The sequence below is a fragment of the Lemur catta genome, chromosome X (assembly GCF_020740605.2).
Source record: "Lemur catta isolate mLemCat1 chromosome X, mLemCat1.pri, whole genome shotgun sequence".
In the NCBI taxonomy this organism is placed as follows: Eukaryota; Metazoa; Chordata; class Mammalia; order Primates; family Lemuridae; genus Lemur; species Lemur catta.
In genome coordinates, this window is record NC_059155.1 from 66633262 (window position 1) to 66646357 (window position 13096).

The 13096-nt window shown below is 44.7% G+C and overlaps 1 protein-coding gene across 2 annotated transcripts in view; it reads right to left on the minus strand.

Moving 5' to 3' along the window:
• The window catches only part of CLCN4 (chloride voltage-gated channel 4), an 80420-nt gene that overhangs the window by 42220 nt on the left and 25104 nt on the right, over positions 1-13096 (minus strand). For both annotated transcript variants that reach the window (XM_045538932.1, XM_045538930.1), the window contains 2 exons: positions 7939-8093; positions 6321-6420 (listed from right to left, as the gene is read on the minus strand). In XM_045538932.1, coding sequence (XP_045394888.1) covers positions 6321-6420; positions 7939-8082 — 244 coding nt within the window. In that variant the 5' untranslated portion in view covers positions 8083-8093. The remainder of the gene's footprint in view (positions 1-6320; positions 6421-7938; positions 8094-13096) is intronic.

Below are 13096 nucleotides of genomic sequence, written 5' to 3' on the forward strand. Positions count from 1 at the left end.
GCCGTCGGCGCTCACCCTCCCTCCTCTCCTGTCTTTAGGTGGGAAGCCGCCCAGCTCAGCTCTAAGATCACCTTCCTCCTTAGGCTGCCTTCTCCCAGTTCCCCTTTCTGTATCCTCAACCTCTCCTTTTCTGATGGCTCCTTCCCATCAGCATTTAATCACTAAAAAAAAAAAAAGAAATCAAACCTTCCCTGGTCTCACTTCCCCCCGCCAGCCACCATCCTCTCTCTTCCCTTCTCCTCCCGGCCTCACTTCCCTTCCACCCAATCCACCCCCTCAGCCCACCAGGAGACGCCTGCACAGCTAAGGGCAATGGCCTTTGCTCAGTCCTCATCTTCTAGAACAGGATCAGCAAACTACAGCCCCAGGCCCACCGCCTGTCTTTGTAAATAAAGTTTTATTAGAGCACAGCCACACCCATCAATTACATGGGGTCTGTGGCCACTTCCATGCTGCAATGGCAGAATTGAATAGTTGAGACAGAAACCACATGGTCCATGAAGCTGAAAATATTTACTCTCTAGCTCCTTGTAGAAAGTTTGCTGACCCCAGTTCCAGACCTCTCAGCATCGTTTGACACTGCTGACCATTTCATCCTTCTAGAAACACCTCCTTCTGTGGCTTCCACAGCATTTTATACTCTCCTGGTTTCCTCCTACCTCTCCAGTTTTCTCTATCTCCCCTGATCTTTCCTACTCCTCTCCTCAACTTCTAGAAGGTACATTTCCTGAAAGCTTGACCCTAAACCCTTTTCTCTTTTTACACTATACTCTCCATCCTGGCAACATTATTCACGTCCTTCTATTTGCCACTAAGCCTAACTATACCTTTTCCAGACACCTAGAACCCCCTGCCTACTGCAGGGTCAATGACTACGTAGCCCAGCTGCCAGCCTCCAATGCCCACGGCAGACATCACCAATCAATCGTGACATGCTCTACTGGATTCGCCTTCACAACCCTTTTGACAAGTCCATGGCAGACACCACTAATCCATCATGACACAGTCGTGTGGACTCACCCTCCCAAACCTTTTTAACTGAGCCGCAGGCAGGCAAAGCCAGTGAACAGGAATTGTCAAAGGACATGAGTCTGTTTGCCTTCTTGGGTCTCCTGGATATGTCCACTCCAACTCATTGCATCCAATGCTGCATTAAGTATCCAGCGTGTGCTAGCTGGGAGAGAGCCCGCCATCTAGGTACAGTCCTGTGCAAACTAGAAACCTGGGTAGGCATCCCGCTTCCAGACTATCCCCACATCCCAGCAACTCCACCACTGAAATCTCGCGACCTGCTCCACTTCCCACCTTCCCCACCTGGGCTGCCATGCAGACCGCCATCTTGGAATGGCTCCATGACTTCACACTGTGGCCAGACAGGCTTTCAAAAATGGCAGTCTGACCCGGACCACTTCCCCATGGAAAGCCCTGCCACAGCTGCTCATTGTTCTTTAGGGAACACCTGAATCCTCACCACGCGCCGACCCTGACAGCCAGCCCCATGTATAGCTCCAGCTTCATCTTTTCCCTCACTAACCCCTGCACCCCACCTGCTCTATGTTCCTGAAATGTGCCAGGCTCTCCTCCCTGCACCATCTCAGTAAACACTGCCTTCCTCCCACCGGGCACTCTCCTACTTATCTTCCAGATTCCAGCATTTATATTAATATCACCTCCTTCAGGAAGCCTTCCCTGATTTCCTAAGTCTGGGTTAGGTGTACTTCCCAGACATTCCTGTGGCTGCCTGTCCTTCCCCAACACCACACCTCTCATATTCTGACATCATGATTTGCTAGATATATATGTTTGTACTTCCACTGGCCTATAAGTGGCAGGGGGAAAGTTTCATTATATAGTTTTCATGCCACAGGGGGGGTCAGGCCAGGCATCCAGGCCCTGTGTCCACTCTAAGTGGGCAAGGGCCCTATCTGCCTTGTCCACTGTTGTATTCATGTCAGGTACAGAGTTGGAGCTATATATCCTTGCTAAATGAATGAGGGCAATAAATAGATGACTGAAAAATCAGAAAACTCAGGTCCACTCCTTCATTCAAGGGATATTTCAGTCTCGCTTTGTTGCCTGGGCTAGAGTGAGTGCCGTGGCATCAGCCTAGCTCACAGCAACCTCAAGCTCCTGGGCTTAAGCGATCCTACTGCCTCAGCCTCCTGAGTAGCTGGGACTACAGGCACGCGCCACAATGCCCGGCTAATTTTTTCTATATAGATTTTTAGCTGTCCAAATCATTTCTTTCTATTTTTGGTAGAGACGGGGTCTCACTCTTGCTCAGGCTGGTCTCGAACTCCTGACCTCAACCAATCCACCTGTCTTGGCCTCCCAGAGTGCTAGGATTACAGGCGTGAGCCACCGCGCCCAGCCAAGGGATATTTCTTGAGCACATACTCACTCTGTGCCAGTTATTAGTCCATGTCCTGGGGATACAGCAGTGAACAAAGCAAACCCAAGTCCCTGCCTTTGTGCAATTGTACCTTATAGCTGAGAGAAAGACACTAGACAAAACAAGCAAGTAAATTAGAGGCTCTGTTAAAAGGCGATGAGTGCTAGAGAGAAAACATAGCCCATTACATAGATGCAGCCACCTCAGAAAACAGTCTGGCAGTTCCTCAAAAAGTTAAACACAGAGTTACCATTTGACCAAGCAATTCCACTCCTAGGCATATACCCAAGAGAAATGAAAACATATATCCACATGAAGACTTGTACATAAATGTTCATAGCAGCATTATTCAAAATAGCCAAAAAGTAGAAACAATCCAAATACCCATCAACAGATGAGTGGATAAACAAAATGCGGTCTATCCAAATAATGAAATAGTATTCAGCAGTAAAAAAGGAATGATGCACTGATACGTGCTATTTAACACCACACAGGTGAGCCTTGAAAACATTATGCTGAAAGGAGTTAATCATGAAGGACCACACATTATAAGAGTCCATTTATATGAAATGCCCAGAATAGGCAAATCCACAGAGACAGAAAGCAGGTGAATGGTGGCCTAGGGCTGGGCGGTGGCTGGGTGGGGGGCTGGGGCTTGATAGCTAAAAGGTACAGGGGTTCTTTTGTGGGGGGGATGACAAAATTATTCTACAATTGATAGTGGTGATGGTTGCACAACTCTATAAGTACACTAAAAACCACTGAATTGTACACTTCAAATGGGTGAATTGTATGGTATGTGCGTTACTTCACATAAATTTCAATATTATATAATATTAAATATATTATATAATTCAATATTGAATATAATATATTTAAATAAAATTGTTACATCCATACAGTGGGTCAGGGGATGAGTCTCCGAGAGGGGATGTAATTTTCTTTTTAATTTTGCATACCAGGCAGGTTTTAACTTTTTTAAGGGCAATTAAATAATGAAATACTTAATTACAAATATAAAAATACATATAATTAGTTTCATTAAGTTAGATCTATTATTAGCTATTTCCCGATTTATTTTTATTTTTTAAATTGACAGATAACATTGTAACATTGCAACATGATGTTCTGAAGTACACATGCCTTGTAGAATGGTGAAAAACATTTCCTAATTTAAAGTTGGAAACTAAAACCCAATATAAAGAAATCATACATACTCAAAGGGTTTTCTCCAGATCCAGAAGGCTTGCTTCAGCCCAGGGGGCCTGCACAAAGGCAGCTGAGTAAACACTGCCCCCTAGTGGCAGCAAGCAAGAACGTAATATTTAGCATTTCGTGAGCTCGTTCCACAGGCTCTGGTAATGTCAAATTTAGAAATATCAATAGGACAAACAAAGGCAGAGGGATCATTATCTTGATCTCTTTTTACTTTCTGAAATTGACAGGTAAAATTCGTGTCTATTTATGGGATACAATGTCATGTTTTGATTTATTTATACATTATACAAAGATTTGATCAAGCTAATTAACATAACATCTCACCAATTGATCATTTTTGTGGTGAGAACGTTAAAGATCTATTTTAACAATTTATAAATATACATGATTATTAACTGCAGTCACCATGCAGTGCAATCGCTCACTGAAACTTATCCCTCCAGTCTAATTGAAACTTGTACCATTTGATAAACATCTTTTTCCCTGTCCCCATCCCGCCCCCAGCCCTCCCTGCCTCTGCTGGCCACCTTTCTACTCTTCCTTTCTATAAGATCGGCTGTTTTAGACCCCACATATCAGTGAGATCATGCAGTGTTTGTCTTTCTGTGCCTGGCTTATTTCCCTTAGCATAATGTACAGGAATGTAATTTTAGAGAAGGTGGTCAAGGAATGCTTCGAATGGAAGATGGCATTTGAACAAAGGCCTGAAGAGGGTGAGGGAGGGGTCTTGCAGATATCCAGAGACAAGCTGTAATGATCACCCAAATTCCATCCTTATCCATTCATTCACAACCCCACTATTCCCACCCGATCTTCCTGGCTGATTGTGGTTCCGAGCGTGGCCAGCGTGCCTCAGCTTTGTTCTGTGGTCCAACAGTGACACCCCGTGGTGACTCCTGATAAACGCACTGCCGAGGAGCTGCCGCTGGGCCTCTCCATGAGAGAGTGAGACCCTGAGGGAAGCAGGCGAGGCAGAGGGACCTCCGAGCCCTCCCCAGGGTTAGTCCAGCAGGGAAGGGGAAAGTGAATGGGGCACAGCTCGCCGGCTTCCCTTCAAGGTGCATCCAGGTCAAAAGAACACATGCAGCCGCTTCGTTTTTGATATCACAACATTCACACTGTCCTGGTGTGTTCATCTGCTGCCTGTGCCCGCAGGCTCTCCTCTCTCCAGCGGTCCTCACCCCTGGCTGCACATTACAGTCACACAGGGGACGGGAGAGGTCTTTACTCAGTGCCAGGGGTCCTCTCCAGAGATGCTGTTTAAGTGAAACTTGGGCCACAGTATATATTTTTTTGGCCAAGAACTGATAGAAGTTGAGCTGCTAGTGAAGCCAGCTGGTCAAAATCACTTTAGAGTTAGCCCAATCGGGCTCCTAGATTAGTGAATAAATTTAAGCTGTGCCATTTACTCAGGCAAGCCACCAGAACATCTACTCTGAGTTTCTTGATCTACCCTATTTATTTCTCCTTTCTAGGAGCCAAAAATAATAATATACTCTAAGGTTTTATAATCTGTTCTAAATAAGGGCATTAAAATTCATAGCAAACTCCCACCCTGCCCACCTTCAAAGGTCTTCATAGAAACAGTCAAGCAAAATTAGAGACTGAACACCGTGTGTCAGCAAAGTCTAATTCCCTGCCCTGGTTGCTGCCAGTGTATGCTGGGAAATGCCACTGGGGAAGGAAGGCCAGAATCAGAGAAATGGGTGGACAGCTGCTGTCACTAGTAGGAAAGGACTCTTCCTCCAAGCGTTCCTCTTGGCTCTTTATGGGATGCCGAGGCAGGCAAGGCAGATGGAGTCCTTCCCTGGCAACCACGCCCCTCCTACAGTCATCTATGGAATAAATGAAACATCCCCTGGAAATGGAAATCCCCTGTAATCACAAACTTACATCTATGCTCCATTAGCATTCTTTCTTGGAGCACTTACTATATATATTCTGCCTATATTACAGTCAATTCCATGATCAAGTCTGCTATGGAACTGAACTGCCATGTTCTTATATGCAAGGGCTCTCTTCAGCATGCTCAAGTTTTTGTTCTTAGACATTAACCATCACACTTTTCTCAAAGGAAATAAGTTTCAGGGAACAATTTCCACTAAGAACTGGTGTGTTTGATATTAAAAAGGCTTCCCCTCTAGATACTTATCCATTTACTCTGGAAACATCTACTGCTTGAAAACATGGTGTCAGCACCATAAAAAGGAAGGGTGCAGAGTCCCGGAGGGTCAGTCCTGTGGGTATCTAGCATCATTCTGAGTGTCACAGGATACATACAATTCATCCCAGGGCCTGCCAGTAGTAGTAAAAGACAATCTTGAATGTTGTTTTGTTATTGGAAATGAAAATGGTCCCATATTTTGTTGCCATCTACATAACCAAGTACAGCAGAGTGTAAAATGTGTGCTTTCAGGAAAACGCAGTACGGTGATAAACCTTTGCACTGCAGGGAAAGGGCTGACCAGCTCGATAATGACAGCTCTCCAGAAGCCGTGCGTGGGCCCATGCCTTGGGTGTGCCTTATTGATGACAGACTTTAAGTTAAATATTAAACATGGTCATGCTCTTAGATATTTCAGGTAACAACTCCCTTGCATGGGGGTCAAAGAGAAACACTCCATATTCTGAATGTCATTGCAAAGATCAGTGTCATGGGGTTTCAGCATCTCCAGCTTGTCCCAGGAGCACCACGTGCCCGCCCACGTACCCGCCAGCAGGCCGATGAGCAGCATCACCACCCATCCTGACCAGGCATCCAGCAAACTCTTGATGAACTCCCACAGCGACTCCTTGCTCTTGCTGGTTATCTAGAAACAAAGCAGACACAGTAGCTCGTCTGAACACATTTTCTAGTTCATACTTCTTTCCCTGAAACTGTTTCCTTGGGAAACAGGATAATTGAAAAAATAAAATAAATGTAATCAAGGCACTAAATTATCCCATCACATTATTCTTTCAGTAATGCCCCACAATCATAAAATGCACTTTCTAGTTCATAGGGTGGTAAAGATGCCATAATAGTCCCCGAAGAAACAGAGCACAAAAAATTCACTTAATTAAAAAACATACTAAACATAATTTGATCTTTGATTATTTAATAGCCATGCGGAAGGCGGATGTTGGTTTGGTGTCCCCATTTTGTAGACACCAGATGGGAGTTACTATCCAACTTACATTGTTAGGTCTGTTCATTAAAAAGCCTCTTCAACAAAGATTTCATCTCCTACTTTGGTATGGCAGGTTAAAGTTTAGCAGCATGAATTTAGAATTAGCTAGCACAGATCACGCCTACCATAGACGGACACATCTGTGCACACTACACACACTGTGAGAACAGCCCTTGCCTCCCTGTGCTCACAGAATCCTACTTCCCTGAGATCACCATTCCCCTCACAGCCCTTTAGAGCAGAGGTCAGCAAACATTTTCTGTAAAGGGCCAGAGAGTAAATATTCGGGGCTTTGCAGGCCAAATGGTCACTGCTGCAACTGCTCAACTCTGCCACTATAGCACAAAATGAGCCATAAGGAACATGTAAATGATTGGGCATGGCTGAGTTCTAATAAAACTTTATTTACAAAACAAGGTGCCAGCTGGCTTTGGCCCCAGGGCCATAGTACAGGCTGAGCCCTGCTCTGGAGTGCAGGCCACCCCACCCACACGGCCATGAACCTCACTCCCTACACACCTTGCTTCCTCCTTCTCACCACCCTTCAGGAAATAACCCAGCACAGTCGCACTCTCCTCAGCACTCCTCGTCCTCCTGTGGAGCAGCTCTTCCAAGGTCACCAACACCCCCTACCTGACCGCCCCTCGGAGGGTGACCTTGGGAGCAGCCCCTCCTTGACTCTCTCTCCTCCTTTCTCTGGGGACACTCTTGGCCAGTCCCCCTCCCCTGTCCCTCATAAATGATCCCAAAGCACTTGATATATAAACTTTATTGTAGCCCATTAAAATATATGTATGATTTCCGACTAGATGCCAGGCACTATAATGTGTGCTTTCATATGTACACAATCTCATTTAATCTTCAGGCATAATGACCTCCATCCTCATGGATGAGAAAACAGCATCCAGAAATGGCACCCTCGAGTCCCTTCCTTGCCCTCCTTACCACACTCCCTCCATAAGACACAGCCTCCCACCCAAAGCACCTGGTATCATGACGATCTCCCCATATCTCTGCTTCTCCCACCAGCCATCCTCTTCCTCAGAACCTAACCCAGTACATGACACATGAACCTAAGCCTCAGCTCAGCAACTTGAATGCAAGATCCCTGTACCATCTGCAGGGCCCTTCAGTGTGTTCTCTCAGAAGGCCACTTACCTTCCTGTGTCTGTCAGTATCCCGTGACTTTTCCCTCAGCCAGTCGATGGTGTGGAAGTCTTCATACGTCCCCACATCAGGGAACGGTTCATCGAGGAAATCCATCAGGTTTCCAGAGCCACTCATGGCTCCTGCATTGACCATGCTAGTTACACCTGGGGAGAAAACCAGTCATTAAAAAGGTAAGCAGCACATCTCCACGACGTCATGGCAGAGGAGTAATCCACTTGCTCTATTTTCTTGTATGAGAAAAAATTATTTCAGCCTAGGCATCTCTGCTGTGATGAAATACAGACACAGTCAATTCTCATAATTCATGGAAGTTACGTTATGAATTAGCAAATACTGAACCACTGCTCCTAAGAGGATACAGGGTTAGGTTTCTATGAGCCTCTGGTCACATTTTTGTCAATCTATCAATGCATAACCTTGTCTTATGTGTTTCTGTTTAAAGATACCCTATTTAATATATATTGTTGATTCACTGACATTGAACTCACAGCCAACAGCACTATGACTCATGCCTGAACAAAGTTTCTCTAACACATGTATCTTCTCCATAAAACACGGCACACAGCTTTCTTACACATCAGAACACGAGACAGCATTCCAGCACTGCATTTGAGGGCCGTTTTAAATGCAAAATTACCAACAAAAAAAACCCACAAAAATGTGAAAAATGTGGCACTAAATAGAACACAAAAAGGACACTCATTTACAGTCAGAGAGTGGAAACAAGGAGGCAGAGCATCGCCTTCTTAGACTTCAGCTAGGAACGTGCGCTTCTGGAAACTCAAACTTTTTGCCACTCTACACATGCACGTGTCCATAAATGACCTCAAAAGCACCATGAGTACTGACTTGGGCATTACAAATAAATTTTAGTAAGTAGGCAAATTTGAAAATACAGAATCTGCAAATGAGGATCAATTATATACATTTCCGGAAAACCTCACATTCTGCAAAAGCGAGGCATTAAAATGAGGGGGCTGGAGGGACAAATGGGGCAAAGAGGGTTCAAATTCAAATAATTGCAACAAAACTGATAATCGCTTCCCACGTGAGATAACATGGACCACTCAGGCAGGCAGCCTATGTGGTTGTCATCATGGATATTCAAGATGTGCAGCAATGGCAGAGTGAAAATGCTGACAAGACTCTAATTAGCTGGTGGGAGCCAAGGCGATCTGCAGATGGTACCTGCCTGCTGCATCAGTGGGCCACCATGGAGATGGACAGCGGAGGGAAGACAACCTGCCATGAGCCAACAGCCACGCAAAGTTGGTAGCACACTGCGCTGGGTAAGGATGCTCATTTTTAATTTGTCTTAAAATATAGTCAAAAGGGCTCCTGCTGCCAGAGCAGTAGCAAAGTTGAATGTTTCTTCCTTTTCTGTCTAAGATAATTCTACACCCCTATTCCAGCTCCCCTCACCTGGAAAACAATAGCAAATGAACCAACACATCTCCCATGTTCTCCCACCATAAGAGCTTGATTTACAGCTTGCATAGAAGATAATTTGAGATGTATAAAATGCTTTGCAGCAGGACCTGCGCTCACCAACAAGTTAGCAGAAAAAATAATACACTCTTACAGAAACAAGAGGTCGGAATATGCACTAAATAAAAATTACTCTGGCAAAGAGCATGGAAATTTGAATTATAGGATGAGGACCACAAAAGTACTGGAATAGATGGTTAAAAAGTTGAAGGGTGGTTATAAAAACACAGGCTTCTGTCATTGCTTATGTATTTATGTATCTGGAGGACTTAGCCATGAACTGATGAAACTGCATTTTAAGCAAATTGAAGAGTCGCTATGGGCAAAGTAGGGTAATCACCTTACAAGCAATAAAGTGGCCACAGTGACTGATTTATTAGCCATCTGTGCAACCCAGCTGCTTTAAAACTTTAGAAGTTTGAGGTTTGAGCTGTGCCAAGTCAAAAACGATACCCACTGATGAGTATCCAGGGAAGAATCATGTTGCATAAGTCAGTAGCAACCAATAACATAACAAATAATATAAGGGAAGGAGTAAAATTAGAAAGCTAAGACTTCATTTCTCATTTCTACACAAACAAAATGATAATAATCTTATTATATGTAGCAAAGAAAATCTCTGATGGGAAAAAAAATAAGATGACAGGCTATTGACCCCCAATGCAAGTCCTCATCAGAGAAACCAGCAGATGGAAGAACTGCAGAGACTTGGACAGTCCACTAAAAAGGAGTTGCTACTACCTGAGATTCAACCATATCTCTAGTCAAGCAACTACTCCAGGCAATAATGCTTGAAACAAAAAGTCCCTCTGGAGGACAATTACATCTTTACACTTTAATGGCACAGGTAGTGGTTCTAAGGCAAATAAATAGGAGCTGATCAGCAGAGCCTTGGGGCAGGGGTTGGAGGGCTTCCCTGGGATGTGTCCCTGGGGTCCCAGAAGGAAGTTCTGGCTTCACTTCTGAGGTTGGGGTTAAAAGATCATCTAGGTCCAGCTGACCACAGATTCAGGAGTGATCCCAGCCAGGATCAGCCAGCCTTGGCCCAATCCAACCTGTAACGGTTACTGTTCTAAAGCCATTGCATTTATTAAAGGAGTCATCATGCAGCAGCATCATAACAGTGGATAACAGGTGGAATGTACTTGGGCTCTGAGGGAGAAGAGAAAAGAGTCTGTGGAAGACATGGGGCAGGGACACCTAGGTCATTTATCCAATACCTCAAGGCAAGAAAGTATCCGTAGGTTTGGTCTGTAAGCATGAAGACCCCAAGAGGCCAGGGTCAACGTCTTCAACAGCAGGTGATAACAACAGATCCTGTCCAGTAAAAGTCACTTTACCCAGGGCCCAAAGAAGACAAGCATGTGTTAACTATGACAGTATCAGTGATGCAATTTATGGCTTTGATGTTGAAAGCAACTCTGAATGGGCTGGCTCACCCTCAGAACAAGGATCTGTACCATTTAAAAGAAACCTGGACTTCTTTTTTTTTTTTTAGGCTAGTCAAGTGAAGCAGTGGGAGTGGAGAAGGAACAAAGTAACTGTAACTAGTTGTGATCAATTAGTTGTAAACACCACTGTACTTGGACCAGCGGGAAACCTGGACTTTATATAGTTGGGTGTTGGCAATAACATAACGGGTTCTAGCAGATGAAAGAAAACAGGAAATCACCCAAGATCAAGATCAAGAAGAATGGATTCTAAGTATAATCAAGGCTTGACTGAATATAGAATAAGCCACCCCAGCCTAATCATGGTTATCAGCATGTCTGACCAAAACATCAGGCAGAAACCTGTACCTTTGAATGTGCTGTTCCTTCTACCTTGAACAGCTTTCCTCTCCTCTGCCTAGAAAGCTCCTATTCACCCTCCAGAACCTCATTCTGTTTCATCCCACCTGTATAACTTGCATTAATTTCCCCAGAGAGAGTCCTGGGGGCATCCTCCTTAGCCATCCCAAAGCACTCTTGACCAGAACTCCTTATCACATTATGGTAGCAAGAATCTTTTCACTGCACTGTGACCTCTGCAGTCATGAACAATGACTTCCTCATTTTTGCATCTCCATCACTGTTCCTGGCATGTAGTCAACATTCAATAAAGTGTTTTGAGTTCATTTAAATATGTGCATATCTCTGAACCACTTAGGCAACAAAGGCAAGGCCCCCATTACAGAATTTTTGTAGGCTCCATCTATATACCCACCAAAAATGTCGAGGTCTCAATTTTATCATAAATAGGATAAACAGACTTTTTAAAAGTGTAAGGAGAAGAGACAGCCTAGAACAAAGGAGAGCAAAGAGAATGGGTTTGTCAGTGCAGCCCCTGCTCAGTCGAGGGCAGTCCCAACCAGTCCCCCCAAGACATCCTCAGGATGATTTTTGAAGACTTCAGACTCTCAGAACAGGATGGCAGGAGCCACCAAGATCATCCCAAGAAGTCCCTGACTCTGTGCCCAGGGCATCCAGGAGCACTCCCAGGTACAGAAGGCATGCAGAACAGCTTTCCAAAAACTCTAGTCTGTATCTTATTTTGAGTAAACAAATCAGCTTTCGGGCTTACACCAAAGTATCTTAACAGTTTTCAGTCCATCCTCTTAAGCCTGATTGGTTCTGCTTCCCAGGGAAACCCAGACTTCTGAACTAAAGACCAGGCCACATGCAGGAGTGACGGTCCCAACTTATGCCCCACCGCGGGGCTCTGCCTGGGCCTTAAGCTTTCTGTGCTACAGTTTCTTTCTATGTAAAACTGCTATAGTAATAGCACATACCCTTCACATGTGTATGAACATTAAGTGAGTTAACATAGATAAAGCACTCAGAATAAGTACTATGGAGCTATTCCTTTGACAGCAGAATTTTGTGTGTTATTCCAACTCCTTTGAGAATAGTCTAGGAGAAATGTGGTAGGCTGTCTTCTCCTCTGCCTCTGAGGTCACAAAGTCACCGTTCTTTTCACCTGCAGTACAGAAAGCTGTTTGCCAAATCTCGGTTCCACAGCTGACTTTGCCTCTAACCAGCTATGGGATGATGGAAAAGGGCCTCCTGCCTGCCATGGGCCTCAGTCTTCTGATCTGTAAAATGAGTGGTCCAAGGACACTTCCAGCTCTGGAATTCTGTGACTCTGATTGCAAAAAGAGCTCAATGGCTTGAATACACACTGTCAGTCAGGAGAAGGGGCTCAAAAGTAATCTTTCTCTGACCTGTGAGTCAGTTTTCATGATGGTCTACAATTCATCTTTCCAGAAAAAAGCAAAATCTGTTTGTACTTAAGGGCCCAGAAATCACAGGGTTCACCACATTGGAGTGATTATCAGGTTCAAGCTCAAGGAAGTAGTGATAGTAGCAGTAGTAATAGCACCTGACATATAAATAGCCCTTCATATTTCTCACAGTGTTTTCTTACACTCTATTTCATTTCCAGAAGTCAGGAAGTGAGCATAGAACAGGACCTAATGGACTAATGAGGCATGTTCCTCTTTGCTGACCCCTAAGGTTTCTGGGTCAGTCTCTGACCTTGAGACTCTGAGCCCAGCAAGAGACCACTGTCAGCAAGAACATGTGTCACCAACTTGGTCAGAGACGTGGGGCAAGGAGACCGGGGCTGGGACCTCCACTTACTGCTATTATCCGAACGCCCAGGGCAGGGTGCTGGGAGC